This window comes from Cornus florida, unplaced genomic scaffold (assembly GCF_030987335.1).
Source record: "Cornus florida cultivar Cherokee Brave unplaced genomic scaffold, ASM3098733v1 CherokeeBrave_3.0.0_Hap2_Chr04, whole genome shotgun sequence".
Classification (NCBI taxonomy): Eukaryota; Viridiplantae; Streptophyta; class Magnoliopsida; order Cornales; family Cornaceae; genus Cornus; species Cornus florida.
In genome coordinates, this window is record NW_026775574.1 from 106,843,370 (window position 1) to 106,863,734 (window position 20,365).

Sequence of the window (20,365 nt, forward strand, 5' to 3'; positions counted from 1 at the left end):
TCATGGTAAACACACAATACAACACACAAATAATCCTAAAACATTCCCTACCTCCATTTGAGATGAAATCTCAAATCCCCACCAAAATAAATCGGCTCCGAATCCGACGAAACTCTTAAGTTTTGTCGGGGACAACACGATGATCATAACCCCCAAGGAAGCCCCATCAAAAACACATCTTGACCCCAAACCCGAACTCAAGAAATGTCCAAAATGAGATTTCAATCAGTTGGAATCGAAGGCCTCGCCGAGGGGAACATTAAACATAAAGGCATCATCACTTTTTAGTGAAGGGAAGAAGTCCAAAAGAGGAGAGAGAAGATGGCAGCCATGGGAAGAACTTGGACCGGCCATGAAAGAGGAGAGAGAGAGAAAAAAATCTGATTTTTCTTTCTAAGACCTCCTATTTATAGAAAAACTCAAAAAGTGCCTCAAACGGGCCCCGCCGGGTCCGGAAAAGTGAAATTCGAGCAGATGCGCTTAAACGGGAAAACTCCATGAATGAAAAAGATTCCAAATGAAAAAATATGAATAACGGAAGAAACGGCGTCAAAAACTGAGTTCCGAACAGAAAGTTATGCTCAAAACAAGTATGGCGCAAACCGGGGCTAGAAACCCTGAAACTGGAAAACATCGTCCAAGAGGAAATTCTAAGAGTCCACGACTCGACGAAATATGAAAATGAATCCCATACTAGGATCCAGGCTCAAAAGAAGGCATTGAACAATAACTTTCATTAATTGCACAATGGCCCCTCCAAAAAGTGAAAACTACGAAACTGCCCCAGAATGAAAATATCTTCCAAAAGGTATTTTCTTAGATACCCCTGAAATAAAATATCTTCAAAATATATTTATGAAAAACACCCCAATAAAATAAAAAGTTTCCAAAGAACTTTGCATTTATGCCCCTATGGGCATCGGGAGCAACCAGAGTACTTTCTCACGAAAGTAAAGATACGTATTTCATGGAAACCACTCAAGATGAAGATACGTGAAGTCAAAAACCAACTCCAAACACAAGGAGTGTGGTTACGCAACAAAGTGCCAAACGGGGAAAAGACAAAATAGGGAAAAAGACGAAAAGTGAATTGTGTCGAAAAATGAAAAATGTGGAAATGACTCGGTCCTCAAAGGAAGTTGTCAATCCACAGAAAAGAGTCTCGGAAATCACTCCAGAGCACTCGAGACGACATTAAGTGACGAGGAACTGAACTCAGAAAGGAAAAAATAACGGAAAAAATTTATCCGAAAAAATCCGGGTCATTATAGCTTAAGCCCCTATCTGTCTCTAGAAAAACTCTAGAGGCATGGTGTATTTTAGGCTAACAAATGGCAAAACTTGAGGTGAATAAAATTCCCCAACCGTGAATGTGTTCGATATAGCTTCATTATAGGCATATATATATATATAAGATCCATAGTAATGAAGAATTATACAAAACATTTAATCAAGCAACTCAAATATCATCATTTATGAGTGAATAAATAATATATTTAAGGATAGAGGCTTAAGAGTTTGGAATTACGCCAGTTACAAAAACCATGAGTCACCACATAATCCGACAGTCCAAATTAATATGTCTAAAATATTTTGGGAGATTATATAAAAGCTAATATTTATATGATTTTGAAACACGTTCCAATAGGTTATAAGCCGAACCATGCACGTAACTTTTTATGTTTTGTATGGTGCATGATTTTACTTTTTTTTTTTTTTTTTGTTAATTTTTTATTGTGTCTGCAGCTGACGTAAATAGAAGCTAAGATTGTTTATAAGTAATATAAACAAATTTGAAATCGCAACGATAAACAACTTTGAATACACAGAGTAAAGAGATAAATTCACAGATAAAATCTAATATCATATTGATAATTGAATAGATGATTATACTCTCTGCATTACATGTATTTATAATGAAAGGAAACTCTAAATCATAAGTAAACTAACAGCAACAGGAAATCTTATAACATAAAGAAAAGTCATCCCAAAAGGAAACTAACACTAAAAAAAAAAAAGGTTTATCTATAAATTCGGAAAAAATATAATAAGAAATCTAATCAATAAAAATGACTAAATGTAAAAATTGAGAGCAATTTGAGTTCGTTTAAGCAAGAATGAAAATCCCGAAATAATCAACAAGCTTCCTATACGACATGAAAATCCCATTTTTTTTGGTAAGTAACATGAAAACCTCGTTTTGAGTCCCTAAACGATGTAATTCGGCAAAAAAAAAATAGTTTACGTCATAACATAGTAGTGGATTTTACTCGATAGATGTTTCCAAGGGCGGAGCTGGTAGGGCCCCCCCAAAATATTGTAAATAAACTTAATTATGGTGCCAAACCCCCCCCCCCCCCCCTTTAAATATTTTCAAAACATTTATTTATTGGCCCAAAAATAGAGAGTAAAAATATATTTAACTTATTTCCCCTTTAAACTCATATAATATCTACTCGGAATCTTTTACCCTTACTTTTGAATACTTAAATCTTGTGGATAAAAAATGTAAGTTCATTATTATTGCAATCCCAACACAAAAAAATTGTTACTTCATTTGCATATAGACATGTATAATATTCATTATATGAATTTAGGAGAGAGAAAGAAAAAAAAACTATACTAATGTCCTTCGTATTTAATAAAAATGAATAAAATCTTCTTCCCGGACATTATCTTTATCTAAAGATGGTTTTCACGAGAAAATTATTTAGAATTACATATTAATTTTTATCAACATGTCTTGGGAGCATGGTAAAAAAGAATAACTAAAGAGTTGAGAGAGCACGATGACAAGAATGCTAATAACAATAATGATAATATATGTGTTAATATTTTTAGTTATAAAAAAAAATTCTATAACTACTCATTATATAAATTATTAAAGTACTTCCTTATTTTAATCATGATAATCGTGTTTTATTAAGGAATACAATATTTGCACTTCACTTTTCTACGTTTGCACTTCAATCTAAAACTAAATGACTTTATGTTGGTAAATATATATTTCATATGACATTTAATATATAACTAACTTTATACTAATATGCCATGAGATAATTAATAATATGCTAAAAAATAATTAATTAAATATTCAACTCGATATTTAATTAAACACGAAAATTAAAGCAATAAAATAATACTAATAAATAAAGAACCTAGACCGAGGCTAGTATTGGATACTATGTTCTTAAGACAATTTACGTCCCACATGGTGCTGACGGACTCTGTGGCGCTTGTTTCCCATGATACAACGGTCTATATTAACCAGTAACAGCACTACAAACTCGTGGATACGGCGAACCTCCTCCGTGTAATACTCTCTCTGATTCAAAAATGCATCTATATTATATAAATGCTAAATTGGGTGCAATCCGAATCAAATGGTTAGAACCAATCTTAATATTGCTCGATGAAATTGGATTAGGATCTAAGTGACTCAGACCACTTGACCTATGGTTTGAACTCACTTGGGTTGAGTTCAAGTCTAGAGAGGGAGAGAGAAGAAAATGAATTGAACTTTTTAAGCATAAATTCCCAATAGGGGATTTTAGGTATTTATAGAGTAAATAGTGCCTATTGGGAATGGTTGTGTCCCTTTAATTGCAACATTTCTTATTGGTTCAATCCACACAACCTTTCACTTTGCAACTATTACAAACTAACACATTAGTTCAACTCACAACCTTTCACTTATGCACCTATTACAAACCAACGCATGCTTTGGTTATTAACCGCTGATTCACTATTAGTCACCAACCAACGTAATGCATGAGTTTGTTCTAAATACCTCTGTAGCCAAACTCACAAGGGTGAACATGATTCAACATTCTCAATCATGTTATCCTTATTTTATAATTAATTATATTATAACTATGTTAAGGATACGTTAAAGGATCGGTAGTGGATACAATCTTTATTTAATATATTCATATTGCAATGCCTGATATTCACGTTTTAGTTTAACGTGAGACACAGATAACCAAAGCCATATGCACGTGTAAGCAAGTTTCATTCACATATTCCAACACTTTAAACCTTAATTTTACAAGTAAATAATTATTTATTTTTAAATTACACAATTACCCTTCTATATATAATTAGTCTCTACATCCCTCTCACATCTTTAATATTTTTGTTCTTTTTGACAAACCCCACCCCCCCCCCCCCCCTCCGAAAAAAAAAAGGTTGTAAATAAATTATCTGATTTGACAGTAACAAACACTAAAAATTAAAAAATGTTCTTTCTTGAATAAATTATCTATTTGACAGAACTCAAAAATAAAAACTAAAAAAAAACACTCAATTGAATAAATTTTTTCTTTTGACATGACAAAAAAAAAAAAAAAAAAAAAACAAAAGGTGCTAAAGAAAATAAATTAGGCAAAAAATATGTTAAAGATTACAGTACTCCGTATAAAGGATAGTACTTATGATATTTTAAAATAAGAGATTATGCATTAATTAGTTTAGGGAGCTTTTGTCATTTTATTTAGAAGCAAAAAGTGAGTGGAGTACAAATGTAGAAAAGTGGAGTGTGAAAATTGTCTTCCTTTATTAAACATTGTGAGATTTGTTTAGTTAAAATTATTTATTAATTTTTAAAATCTTTCATAGGGGTAGTAATGATATAGATTTGCGAAAATGGAATCAAAGTACTGAAAAAAAAATTAGAAATTAAATTTTTGAAAATTTGAAACAATTACTAAAGAAAAATTTATTTTCTTTCTCATATTAGTTCTCATCAATTTATTTAGGTTGCAATTTTTTATTTTTGGATTATATTTTTTGAAGATATATGTATACACATACTCAGATCAATATTTATATAAAAAATTATACTATAATTATTTACTATAATTTATTCAAGATTTTACTTAATACCTAATTAGCCTCTCAAATCCAAATTCCTGGCTCCGCCCGGGTCTTTTGTCGTCAAAAAACTTTTTTTTTTTTTTTAAATTTATAAAAACGAACACTTTAGGCTCAATTCAGAAAATTGTTAGCATGTTTGTTTGGCTCTCTGACTAACTTACAAGTTGAGTCACAACGTAGAATAAAAATGATTACGAAGGCGGCTTGAAACATGAATATAAGATCGGTTTAAAAAATTTGTTAGCATGTCTCTTTGACTCTCTAACTAACTTACAAGTTGGGTCACAATATAAAATAAAAATAATTAAGAAGGGGGGTTGTATCGTAAATATGGAGTAGAGATTAATTGAATGGTTAAAACCCAAAATAAAAAACAAAAAAGTGTGAGGCTGAATATAATCGCAAACCAGTGGTCACCACACTTTATCATCGACTCCATTCATTACTTAAACATGGTGAAATCTTGATTTGGTCACGCGCGTCTCCACTCTTATTATATTAATATTATACATCAAAGTAATTAATGATTAGTTAATAATGAAGCGTTTATCTTACGAATACGAAGGCACTCATATATCTTAAGTGGGTGTTTTAATAAAATGTTTCTATTTTATAATCTTGATTCACATATTTTATGTGTGTGTGTATATTTATGGCGGCTGACTTTTCATCAACAAAGGTTTGTTTTGAAAATGAATGATTGTTGTTTACCAGCCTTAATTAATTGTTCAAAACCTAGCTAGCTAGCAAGCTAGCTAAAAGTAGATATGTGACTCCTAGATGTTGAAGGCTTTTTAGCTTGTAGGTGAAGATGAAGGGGACAAACTTGAAGATTTTTCTGAAGTTTTATCGCAATATTTCAGTTGATCAATGGGTGAAGGGAGATATATAGTGGTGATTCAACTCCAACATATATATATATACTATCCAAACATATATAGACTAATTCAAAGTTGAGCTCATGAGGCTTAATTAGTTGATAAATTGTTTATATCTTCATCCCTTTTACTGTCAAATTAAGGCAGCCATCTGTGCATGACAGAGGTTTAAATAACTTAATTAAAGAGGGGATGACGTAATTTCAGTCACGGATACGTGAAAAGCTCAGTGGTGACGAATTCCCCCATTAAAATTTTTTATTATTATATTTTATATCTCTAAATTTATACTTCTTTACATTTATATTTATAAAATTTTAAAATTACCCCCGCTAAATTTATAAATACGTCCCAATGTAATTTATTTACATTTAGCTAGCTAATCTGATAACTATCACCCGTAACATAAATATTTTACTCTATATATATATATATATATATATATATATATATATATGCATCCTAATATATTACACATGCACATACAGTTTTTGGTTGACTTGAAGGTTGTTTCAAACAATACAACTATACAGGTCCACGTTAACTTAGGGCAATTCAACATATTATTATCAACTTAAAGTACTCAAACCCATCGATCTACTCTCAACAACTTAATTAATTGACAATTAAGGATATAAAACTAATTGTATACAGGCCAGTCAAGATTCATTACTGAACAACAATATCTCCAACTCGATCTAATGACTTTATCATCGTACACCTCTTTGAATCAATCCCAATATTAATTAATGAACCCATTTATATATTACTGGGTGCAATATTGGCCAGTATTAAATGAGTGGTTTAATTACTTTATTCATCCTTCTTGTCCCAAGTGTGAGGAAGATATTGATTACCTTATTATTAGATCTCACCAACCCTTTGCTTTTTACTCAAAATCATGTTTTTATTTGTTTTGACTTTTGATTTGTCGAGAACAAACATAACGATATTGAGTACGTTTCTATTACTACACATTAATAAAAGAAATGAACATTTTCACTGAAATTGCCATTTTAATAGAAGAACTGAACATTTTCACTGAAATTGCCTTTTTAATAAAAGAACTGAACATTTTCACCATGCGCTAATTTTTTTTCCTGTTTTTGTTTTTTTGGGTAAATAAAATTGTATTAAGCAACCAAAATGTTCAGTATATATACAAAGGTATATATCCTCCAAGCAAAAAACTAAAACCAGTAAACATATGAACTTTGGGCTAAAGATTATTGGATCAGTGACTAACCCAACAAATGAACAGGCCCAATAAAAGAGCTACAAATCCAGATGAACAACAAGTCCAAACACAACTCAGTGCTCTTGTTTCAAACGTGAGACTCGAGAAACAATAACAGAAAAAACTGTCGGAACAGGTTGGGAAGCATCAACAACAAAATTAGGGCACAACCACACTCAAGTTTGCAGGGCAATAGCACTATCAGATCCACCCTCAATGGTGAAGAAGAAGTTTCTTCCAGTAGTGTCAGACCGGTCAAAGTATTCAATGATTCCTTTGGCATAATTAAGAACAATTCTGACTGCGAAGAGGTAAAATTAGAGTTTAAGTTAAGAATGACAATTTAAGCTTTTTTTTTTTTTTTGGCAAGGTTTCGTTGGAAAAAGAAACATAATGAAAATTTTTATTTTCATACTTGTTTATTTTCTCCCAAAACTTTTACAGCACAAAACACACTAAAATAATATTTCATGTGAATTGAGTGTCTTTTTATTTGACATTCATATTTTACCTATTAACTTAATCATGCAAAACAACTTCTTTTCTTAGTTTTTTACTCGGTTTCAAAGAGGTAATTTCTATGCAAAATAACAATTTCTTGTTTTTTTCATAATTTCATATATAATTGGCAACAACAATATACAATCAAATCTCTCTTTAAAAAAAAGGGTAAATTACACCGACCTCCCTTATGATTTGCCATAATTACAGGTACCCCCCATGGTTTGGAAAATTACTCGGACCTCCCATAAAAATGAAACTAATATACACGAACCTCCCTTCTGTATGATGGAAAGTCAAATCCACTAATGGGTCTGTCTAATTTACTGAAATGCCATCACGTTGTGAAAGCAAGAGTTATGTTATAAAATAGTAAGGATAAAGGGTATTATGGACATTTTAATTAATTAAATGCATGACATCAGCAAAATCCGTCATTGATTGGACTTTCATCGAAGGGAGGTCCGTGTAAGTTAGTTTCATTTTTAGGGGAGGTCCGCGTAATTGACCCCTAAAAAATTAGTATTGCCATCAGTTTTCATCTCCGTTCCCACAAACGGCGCCAATTGTTGAGGCGAAATTCTGTATGACCCAATCCACATTGGTTCCCGCAAAAGAAAAGGGATGGTGACCGAGACCGGGCATCGGTGGGTGCCGACCGAGTACCCTCTGACGATCAAGTTAGTTTTTGGATATGTATATTAAAGGACATAAATTATGCATTTAATTTCCCCTCCCCTTTTTGATTGGTCAACCTGTTATTTATAACTCGTCCTCTGAGTTGTTAGAATATTTCCAATCGTTGTGTATATATATATATATATATTTTTATAAATCTGACAAAAAATTTGGACTATTTATTTTTAGCTCAAGTGGCTGTTTTATACCTTTTGTGTAAAAATATATCTCTCAATAACAACCAATCAGTGTCACGCCTGAACCCTACATAATTTCTACCTACTTAATATAGGGTTGATTCGTTAAAATAATTTTACACATTGGTAACATGGCTGTGTATTTTAACAGACTGTTGAAAATAAAAATAAAAACTACACATCATAAGTGAAATTGTATATTTTCCACAAAAGAATATTTTAACAGATGACTGGAGATACTGATCCTAGAGAAATTTTCTTGGGAGTCAAAACTTGGTCATCTTCCTTTGAATTTTAATTAACTGATATAATTGCAATCTCGTTATCTTCACCAACTGCTTTATCAATATCCTTATTTGAGTTTCAGTTTATGTGTGAAACATGGAAAGAGAGATTAGGATGGTTGGAAATGTCTATATCTATACTATTATTAAATGTGCAAAGTGTTTCAGTATTTTAGTATTTATTTATTTATATAAAAAAATATTTATTAATTGATGTAAAAATAGTTTCTATAAAACTCTAAAAATTACCTAATAAAATCAATTACATTCTATATAAAACTCTTATTTTTAGTTCAATATAAAAAGAATAGTTATTTTTTATGGATAATTATCCCAATATAACTGGCCCGGCCCAGTTATGATTATGTAATTATCAGAAAATGATACATGTCATCATTCTATTAATCCAAGAAGCCTATAAATAGAGGCATGGAGAAAGGAGGAAGGGGTACAGAAATTGAGAAATCTATAAATTCAGAATTCCAGAGTAAAATAAGAAACTCCGCCAAAGAGTTTCAGTATTTAATTATTTATTTATTTATTTATATAAAAATATATATATTAATTGATATAAAAAGAGTTTTCAAATTAACCTATTTATCTATTTATTATTATGAATTTTTTAATAAAATAAAATCTAATTAGACAAGAATTATTAATATAAAAAATATTTATTAATTGATATATAAAAGAAAATAATTTTTCTAAAGCTCTACTACAAATTAGCTTTTATTATGAGTTTCTTAATAAAATTAAATCTAATTAGACAATGATATATTTAAAGAAAATAAAATAATTTCTATAAAACTACTCTATCACTCTAGACAAAGATATATTTAAAGGTTTCTATAAAACTCCAACACAAATTAACTATTTATCTATTTATTATGAGTTTTTTGATAAAAGAAAATCTAATTAGACAAGTATTATTAATATAAAAAATTATTTATTAATTGATATAAAAAGAGGTTTTAAATGAGTTTCTACAAAACTCTAACACAAATTACCTATTTATCTAAAAAAAATATTTAAAACACTAAAATCTACATAATAAAATTTAAATTAACCTATTTCTTTTTTTATTATTATTAATTTTTTAATAAAATAAAATCTAATTAGACAATAATTATTAATATAAAACATATTTATTAATTGATCTACAAAACAAAATAATTTTTCTAAAATTCTACCATAAATTAGCTTTAAATATGAGTTTCTTAATAAAATTAAATCTAATTAGACAAGGATAGATTTAAAGAAAATAAAATAATTTCTATAAAACTCTATCACAAATTATCTATTTTATTTTCAATAAAACTCTATCACACTAGATAAAGATATATTTAAAGAGTTTTTATAAAACTCTAACACAAATTACCTATTTATCTATTTGTTATGAGTTTTTTTAATAAAAGCAAATCTAATTAGACATGTATTATTAATATAAAAAATTATTTATTAATTTATATAAAAAGAGGTTTTAAAGGAGTTTCTATAAAACTCTAACGCAAATTACCTATTTATCTTTTTTTTTTTTATGAGTTTTTTAATAAAAGTAAATCTAATAAGACAATAATTATGAAAATAAAAAAATATTTATTAATTGAAAGATTACCTAATAAAATCAATCATATTCTATATAAAACTCTTATTTTTAGTTCAATATAAAAAGAATAGTTATTTTTTATGGATAATTATTATAATATAACAGGCCCGGCCCAGTTATGATTATGTCATTATCAGAAAAAAAAAAAAAAAAAAAAACACATGTCATTATCTTATTAATCCAAAAAGCCTATAAATAGAGACAAAAAGGAAGAAGGAAGGGATACAAGAATTGAGAATTCTAAAAATATAAAATTTCAGAGTAAAATACAGAAACTCTACCAAAGAATCGACATAAAATGCGTGTTGAATGTGTAGACCCACGAATCCAACTACCAGTCCCCTGCACTGGTAGACACTAGAAGTTTACCTTTCCTTGTGAAGCCAGCTACACTATTGAATCCTCTAATAGTATCAACATTGAACTGTTTAGTCTAAGACTCGGTGATGCCATACTATTTCATCAACCATATGCAACAAGGAGTGCCTTTAGGATCAGTAAGGTGAATGAGAGCCAGTGATTCCTGACATTCAGCCAAACCCAGCTTGAAAACAAACATGGAGCTCTCTTGAGACAGTTCACTGAATGTTTTCTCCTTTTCCAGTTTTAATAAAGTATTTAAGTATTTATTTATTTATATAAAAAAAATATTTATTAATTAATATGAAAAGAGTATTTATATATAAAAAAAAAAACTTTATAAAACACTAAAATCTACATAATAAAATTTAAATTAACCTATTCATCTATTTATTATTATGAATTTTTAATAAAAGAAAATCAAATTAGACCAGAATTATTAATATATAAAATATTTATTAATTGATACATAAAATAAAATAATTTTTTTAAAATTCTACCACAAATTAGCTTTTATTATGAGTTTCTTATAAAAAAATATTTATCAATTGATATACAAAGAGTTTTATCTGTACTATTATTAGATATGCAAAGAGTTTCAATATTTAAGTATTTATTTATTTATATAAAAAAATATTTAAAACACTAAAATCTACATAATAAAATTTAAATTGACCTATTTATCTATTTATTATTATAAATTTTTTAATAAAATAAAATCTAATTAGACAAGAATTATTAATATAAAAAATATTTATTAATTGATATATAAAACAAAATAATTTTTCTAAAAATCTATCACAAATTAGCTTTTATTATGAGTTTCTTAATAAAATTAAATCTAATTAGACAAATATATATTTAGAGAAAATAAAATAATTTCTATAAAACTCTATCACAAATTACCTATTTTATTTTCAATAAAACTCTATCACACTAGACAACGATATATTAAAAGAGTTTCTAAAAAACTCCAACACAAATTACTTATTTATCTATTTATTATGAGTATTTTAATAAAAAAAATCTAATTAGACAACTATTATTAATATAAAAAATTATTTATTAATTAATAAAAAAAAAGTTTTTAAAATAATTTCTATAAAACTCTAACACAAATTACCTATTTATTTATTTATTATGAGTTTTTTTAATAAAAGTAAATCTAATTGCACAAGAATTATTAAAATAAAAAATATTTATTAATTAAAAATTACATAATAATATCATCACATTCCGTATAAAACTCTTATTTTTAGTTTAATATAAAAAGAATAGGTATTTTTATGAATAATTATCACAATATAACCGGCCCGGCCACGTTATGATTATGTCATTATCCGAACACGACACATGTCATAATCCTATTAATCCAAGAAGCCTATAAATAGAGGCATGAAGGAAGGAGGAAGAGGTACAGAAATTAAGAATTCTAGAAATCCATAATTCCAGAGTAAATTACAGAAGCTCTGAAAGAGTTTCAGTATTTATTTATTTATAAAAAATAAATATTTATTAATTGATATAAAAAGGGTTTTTATCTATACAAATTAAACACTAAATTCTACATAATAAAATTTAAATTAAACTATTTATCTATTTATTATTATGAATTTTTTAATAAAAGAAAATCTAATTGGGTGAAAATTATTAATATAAAAAATATTTATTAATTGATATATAAAATAAAATAATATTTCTAAAATTCTATCATAAATTAGCTTTTATTATGAGTTTCTTAATAAAATTAAATCTAATTATATAAGGATATATTTAAAGAAAATAAAATAATTTCTATAAAAATTTATCACAAATTACCTAATTTATTTCCAATAAAACCCTATCATACTAGACAAAGATATATTCAAAGAGTTTCTATAAAACTCCAACACAAATTACCTATTTATATATTTAATTTGAGTTTTTTAATAAAATGAATTCTAATTAGACAAGTATTATTAATTTTAAAAAATATTTATTAATTGATATTAAAAGAGGTTCAACAAAGTTTATATAAACTCTAACACAAATTACCTATTTATCTATTTATTATGAGTTTTTTTTTTAATAAAAGTAAATCTAATAACACAAGAATTATTATAAAAAAAAATATTTATTAATTGATATAAAAAATTTTTTAAAAGAGTTTATATTAAACTCTAAAAAAAATTACCTATTTATTTATTTATTATAATTTTTTTAATTAAATAAAATCTAATTAGACAAGACTTATTAATATAAAAATATTTTTTAATTGATATAAAAAATAAAATAATTTTTCTAAAACTCTTTCACAAATTACCTTTTATTATGAGTTTTTTAATAAAAGCTAATCTAATTTGACAATAAATATTAAAATAAAAAGAAATTTATTAATTCATATAAAAAGAGTTTTAAAAATATTTTCTATAAAACTCTAACACGTATTACCTATTTATTATGAGTTTTTTTAGTAAAAAAAAATATAATTAAACAATAATATATTTAAAAATAATAATTTTTTTTTAAAAAATCTATCACAAATTAGCTGACTCTAAAATCTACCTATTAAAATTCAAATCAACCTATTTATCTATTTATTATTATGATTTTTTTAATAAAAAAATCTAATAGACAGGAATTATTTATATAAAAAATATTTATTCGTTGATATATAAAATAAATTAATTTTTCTAAAACTCTATCACAAATTAGCTTCTATTACGAGTTTCTTAATAAAATAAAATTAAATTAGACAAGAATATATTTAAAGAAAATAAAACAATTTCTATAATATCTACCACAAATTAGCTTTTATTATGAGTTTTTCATAAAAAAAAATCTAATTAGATAAATATTATAAATATACAAAATTATTTATTAATTAATATAAAAAGAGGTTTTGAAAGAGCTTTTATAAAACTATAACACAAATTACTTATTTATTTTGAGTTTTTTATTAAAAAGAAATCTAATTAGGCTATAATTATTAATAGAAAAAATATTTATTAATTGATATAAAATGAGTTTTTAAAATACTTTATATTCAACTATAACACAAATTACCTATTTATTTATTTATTTTAAAATATTTATAAATTGATATAAAGAGCGAATATAAAATACAAAATATAGAAACTCTGCCAAAGAGTTTCAGAATTTATTTATTTATATAAAAATATTTATTAAATGTGCAAGTAGTCTTAGTATTTCAGTATTTATTTATTTATATAAAAAATATTTATTAATTGATATTAAAAGACTTTTTATAATAAAAAAAATTCTGTAAAACTCTAAAATCTGCCCAATAAAATTAAAATTAACCTATTTATCTATTTATTATTTTGAATTTTTTAATAAAAGAAAATCTAAAGTTTTAATATTTATTTATTTATATAAAAAATATTTATTAAATGTGCAAAGAGTTTCAGTATTTCAGTATTTATTTATTTATTTAAAAAAATATTTATTAATTGATATGAAAAGAGTTTTCATAAAAAAAAAATAATAAAAAAAAACTCTATGAAACTCTAAAATATACCTAATAAAATTCAAATTAACATATTTATCTATTTATTATTATGAATTTTTTAAGAAAAGAAAATCTAATTTTTCAGAGTAAAATACAGAAGTTCTGCCAAAGTATTTTAGTATTTATTTATTTATATTAAAAAATATTTCTTAATTGATATAAATTCTTTTTTTATCTATACTATTATTAAATGTGCAAAGAGTTTCAGTATTTATGTATCTATTTATGTTAAAAAAATATTTATTAATTGATATGAAAAAAGTTTTTATAAAAAATAAATAAATAAACTCTATCAAACTCTAAAAGCTATCTAATAAAATTTAAATTAACCTATTTATCTATTTATTATTATGAATTTTTTAATAAAAGAAAATCTAATTAGACAATAATTATTAATTGATATATAAAATAAAATAATTTTTCTAAAACTCTATCACAAATTAACTTTTATTATGAGTTTCTTAATAAAATTAAATCTAATTGGACAATGATATATTTAATGAAAATAAAATAATTTCTTTAAAACTCTATCACAAATTACATATTTTATTTTTAAGAAAATTGTATTACACTAGACAAAGATATAATATTTAAAGAGTTTCTATAAAATTGTAACACAAATTACCTATTTATATATTTATTAAGAGTTTTTAATAAAAGGAAATCTAATTTGACAAGTATTGTTAATATAAAAAAATTATTTATTAATTGATCTAAAAAGAGGTTTTAAAAGAGTTTCTAGAAAACTGTAACACAAATTACCTATTTATCTACTATTATTATGAGTTTTTTAATAATAAGAAATCTAATTAGACAAGAATTATTAATATAAAAAATATTTATTAAATGATATAAAAAGAGTTTTTAAAAGAGTTTCTATTAAACTCTAACACAAATTATCTATTTATTTATTTATTATAAGTTTTTTAATAAAAAAAATCTAATTAGACTAGAAAAATTTTACCACAAATTACCTATTTTATTTTTAATAAAATTATAATACATTAGAGAAAGATATATTTTAAGATTTTACATAAAAACTCTAACACAAATTACTTATTTATCTATTTATTTTGAGTTTTTTTAATAAAAGGAAATCTAATTAGACAAGTATTGTTAATATAAAAAATTATTTATTAATTTATATAAAAAGAGGTTTTAAAAAAGTTTCTATAAAACTCTAACACAAATTATTTATTTATGAAAATCTAATTTGATAAGAATTATTAATATAAAAAAATATTTATTAATTGATATAAAAAGAGTTTTTATAGTAGTTTCTATAAAATTCTAACACATATTATCTATTTATTATGAGTTTTTTTTAATAAAAAATATAATTAAATAGGAATATATTTAAAGAAAATAAAATAATTTTTATAAAATATTCCACAAATTGGTTGTTTTATTTTCTATAAAACTCTATCGCATTATTTACATAACATTCAACACGTGCATCGCACATGCCTTTTCCTAGTATATATATATATATATAGAGAGAGAGAGAGAGAGAAAAGAAAAGAATTGGAAAAGAAAAGAAAAAAGGAAAGGAAAATAACTTTTCATATAAGGGTTTTATTTTTTCTTTTTCTTTCTAAATCATTCACGAATATGAATTTACAGAGTAAAAGGAAAAAAAGGAAAAAGAAAAACAATTATAAAGAAAAAAATAAAGATTATATATATGTTTGTGACTGTGTGTATATATATATATATATATATATACGCACCTGAGAAAAGAAAGATAAAATAATTTGGTCTTCAAATTTTATGTTTTAAAGTTCTAAAAAAGACACATTAATTATGACTTTCATAATTCATATTTAAACGAATCACACACTGCTGTTCCCTCACTCTATACGCTTCCATGGTACGCATGTCAGAGAAAACGAATAATCATACACGATAGAAACTTCTTCGCTGCCTGTCTTGTCGCCTAATTAATAAAGTTCCTCATCCTCCTCCTATATATATATATCCAATTCCATTCCAGGGTTTTATAACGGTTTTACTCTCTGTGGTTGAAAGAGTGAAAGGTGAAAATCGAAATCAGTTGAAGAATGGGAAAACAGGTGATCTCAATCGATGATGAGGACGCTCGCTTCTCTCCCTCCCTCTCTCTAAATGAAAACCACAACAGTAGTACTGGTACTACTTCAATCGGCTCCTCAGTGATTCCGATCGTCAACAAACTCCAAGACATCTTTGCTCCGTTGGGAGTCGAACTCTATTCAAAGATTAAGAAGCTACCTCAGGTGGCCGTTGTGGGCAGCCAAAGCAGTGGGAAGTCTAGTGTGTTGGAATCCCTCGTCGGCCGCGACTTCCTTCCTCGCGGCTGCGATATATGTACACGTAGGCCCTTGGTTTTGCAGTTGGAGAATAGGCCGTCCTCTTCCTCTTCCTCTTCCGATGATGGCAGTGAATGGGGTGAGTTTCGCCACTTGCCCGGGAAGCGATTCTATGACTTCTCCAAGATTCGACAAGAGATTCAGGTACTTTACTTACTTCTCCAACCTCCAACCGATTCTATAACTTTTTTGGTTTGAGTTTGTTGTACCCTTCACTATCTATTCACACTTCACCTACCTCACACCCTATGAATTAGTCAATCTCGTGAATCTAGGAAAAACAAATTTCTCAAATAAGCCTTCAAAATGTGATTAGCTGCCCCTGCAAAAGCCTCCAGTTCTTAGATCACCAGGGTCAGGGTGCCATTTATTGATTCGTTTGCAGTACATTCTACGTACCCTTCTGAATGAGGGAAGCTTCTTATTTGAAGAGTAACCTCTCTTTTCGTGAGCATAGAATAAATAATAAATTAGATTCCTCAAGGGAATGGCTGTTTGGCAGCATAGAAATTCTATGGTAGGCAGTAGCATTCAGTTATAACAATGAAGATGGTTAATGAATGGACAATTTCATTATTTTCCTTGCTCATAGCCAAACAACTAAATGTGTAACCCTTCCGCTTTCTTGTTGATACTTGCAATACATTTCAATGTCTTGGAGAGTCCTTGTTGAATATTTGGTTTCTAGAATTCCTTTTCATAATTCCAGGAGGAATGAATTGATCACCTTGTTTAGACCCTGAATCCCTGATATATTTCTGTTAACTTTTTCTTTGCGTGTTATGACTTTTCTATTACAAAAGCTAACAAGGTCTAAGCAGTACTGAATGTTTCCTTTGCTACGTCTTCTTGAATTAATCAGTTAATGGAACAGATATTGAGTGACTAAAGTAATAAACCATTTCTTAAATATGAACATTATTTTCCATAAAGGAAAATATTCCTCAACTTGTTTTTATATATTGTTGGTACAGGCTGAAACTGAAAGAGAAGCAGGGTTTAACAAAGGAGTTTCAGATAAACAAATTCGCTTAAAGATTTCTTCTCCAAATGTCCTTGATATAACTCTTGTTGATCTACCTGGCATCACTAAGGTTCCTGTGGGAGATCAACCTAGCGATATAGAAGCAAGGACTAGGAAAATGATTATGGACTACATCAAGCAAGAATCATGTATCATATTGGCAGTTAGTCCTGCAAATTCTGATCTGGCAACCTCTGATGCACTACAGATGGCTAGAGAGGCTGATCCAGCTGGTAGGTCTCTTAATTCATTTCACTTGTTTTAATAACATCACTTGCAATGGGCTCATCTATCTTTCTTAATTTACATCTTGTCAATCTGGCCACTGGATGATATATCTTTATCTTGTTTATAATGCATGCCAAATATCAAGCCAGTTGGATATATCCAATCCATGAATTATTTCTTTGACATAAAGTATTAGCACAGATCTCTAATCTAAAGAGTGACGCTTGTGAGGCAGATTTCAACCTCAGATAAAATTGATTTTTGGCATGCATGACAAAGATGAGAAGGATATTCAATCCAAAAATTGTGTTGTCAAAAGCCAAATTGCAAAAAGAACAGTTACTAGTGGGTGCGATTAAACGTATAAACTTAAGCTGATCTCGCCAACACACACTAACATTATAGTGTGCTAATGATCTTCATATGCCGCACTGATGCATTGTCTTAAAACTTGTTTTACAGGTTCACGGACAATTGGCATAATTACAAAGGTTTGTGTTGCATATTTGAATCAAGAAGCTTTATTTTTCTCCATCTTTCGACTCTTTTTTGTGGTCATAGGTTGTCATCCTGATTATATGCGTAACTGTATTATTGTGGTAATTGTACTCTGGATGTAGCTAGATATAATGGATAGGGGTACAAATGCCCGTAAATTTCTGCTTGGAAAAGTCATTCCTCTTCGCCTGGGTTATGTTGGCGTCGTGAATCGCAGTCAGGAGGTAACTTGTTTAAATGTTTATTTGCATTATTCATCTGTAGTATTTACAAGCTCTCCCGTATATCTGTTTACTTTTGACGCTATAAGAATGTAACTGAAAGACATGAGAGGATGTGATTTGCTATTTTATGGATTTTTTTTTTTTCTGAAGTTTTCTGCTATTTTGTTTAGTTTAGTGGAGATATATTTATAAGTAGCATTGAACAATCTTGATGTAACTGCCTTCTGGCTTATCTTATTCAATTAACCGCGGTTCACTATTTTTAACTTTCTCCAATTGATAATGTAGATACATACTTTCAACTTTCAAGTATCGAAAATGTCTTTTCTTTAAGATAATACTTTGTTAAATAGATCGATTTTTTTTTTTTTTTTTCCATTTGTTTATTATAGAAAGAAATCTCAAATATTTTGTGTCTCTCAAATGTTTTTCGACTTTTTAAAGGAACCTGGATCAATCACATACATTTCAACGGCTTGATGAGTGGCGCAAAAGTATGTTAATACCACAATATAAAAATAAAGGGGACATACAAAGTTGTACTAATTATTGTTGCATTAAATTGATGAGTCATACTTGAAAACTTTGGGGGAAAGTGATTAACAACGACTAAGAAGTAAGAACAAAAATTGAATTTTAGAAAATTTATTTGGTTTCATGCTAGTGAGATATACTACTGGGGCTATTTACTTATTGAGGAGACTAGTAGAAAGATATATAGAGAAGAAGAAAGATCTTCTTATAGTTTTTATTGATTTAAAGAAATCCTATGATGCCATGATGGAGTACCTAGAGATCTAATATGGAGGGTTTTAGAAAAGAAAAAGATTATTAAAGGATCTAATATGAAGCCTATGATGGGATTTAGGCTAAAGGACATGTATGACGGATATTTGACTATATTTAGAATAATTGTGGTAGAAAGAAGTGAATTTTCAACAACTGTAGGCTTACATCAAGGGTCACCATTATGCCCATATCTTTTTGCCCTAGTTATGGATGAACTGACCAGACACATCCAGGATTGTTTTGAACATTGCTCGATTGATGAAACTAGAGAAGGAATAAGTGCTGAATTGAAGTTTTGGATGGAAAAACTAGGATTAAAAAGGTTTAAAATATATAGAGTGTAACTTTAGTAAATCTAGAAGTAGAAATAGGGAGGTAGTGAAGATTGAGGATCAAGAGGTACAAAAAAGTGATCATTTCTGTGACTTAGGCTCAATAATATATAATGAAGGAAAATTTGGAGATGATGTTACAAAATAAAGGCAAGATGGATTAAATGGAAGAGTGCATCTAGTGTATTGTGTGATCGGTGTATCCCATTGAGATTGAAAGGGAAGTTCCATAAAATTGCTATTAGACCAGCTTTTCTTTATGGGATAGAATGTTGTTGGGCAGCTAAGAAACAACATATGCATAAAGTGAGACGGAATATGAATATTGAGATTGATGTGTGGGAAATGAAGAAAGGATTGTATTGGAAATGAGTACATCTGTGTAATGGAAGGGATTGTGTTAGAACTGAATACGCTTGTGCAATGGTTGAAGGAGCACTAATTGGAGATAACATGAGAGGCAATTGATTAAGTTGGTTTAGGCATATACAAAGAAGCCTACTAAATGCACCCGTTGAGAAAAATGACGTGGTCCAAATTGAGGGTAATTCTAGTGAAAGAGGAAGATCAAGGGGCAGAGATAGTAAGGAGGAAATATTGTAAAATGTGAAGTTGTGGCCATTTGGGGATGAAAAATGACAAATGCAGGGAACAAGCCATTATGTACAAGGGTTTGATCCAGTCCACAACTTTGCCTTTGCTCATTATATGTCATCTTTACTGGAAATTGTCTAAGAGCCAGTGGATCTTTGGCATGCTCTATTAACCTCACTTTAGGATTGGGACACACAAATT

The 20,365-nt window shown here is 27.6% G+C and overlaps 1 protein-coding gene across 5 annotated transcripts in view; it reads left to right on the top strand.

Annotated features, from left to right (window-relative positions):
• The first annotated feature begins 15,980 nt into the window (after positions 1-15,980).
• The window catches only part of LOC132304555 (dynamin-related protein 3A-like), a 45,181-nt gene continuing 40,796 nt past the window's right edge, over positions 15,981-20,365 (top strand). For 4 of the 5 annotated variants that reach the window (XM_059802298.1, XM_059802301.1, XM_059802302.1 and 1 more), the window contains exons 1-4: positions 15,982-16,619; positions 17,450-17,732; positions 18,190-18,218; positions 18,348-18,449. In XM_059802298.1, the coding sequence (XP_059658281.1) occupies positions 16,188-16,619; positions 17,450-17,732; positions 18,190-18,218; positions 18,348-18,449 (846 nt within the window). In that variant the 5' untranslated portion in view covers positions 15,982-16,187. Of the gene's footprint in view, positions 16,620-17,449; positions 17,733-18,189; positions 18,219-18,347; positions 18,450-20,365 lie in introns of all 5 variants that reach the window. The other variant, XM_059802304.1, reaches the window with a different exon arrangement.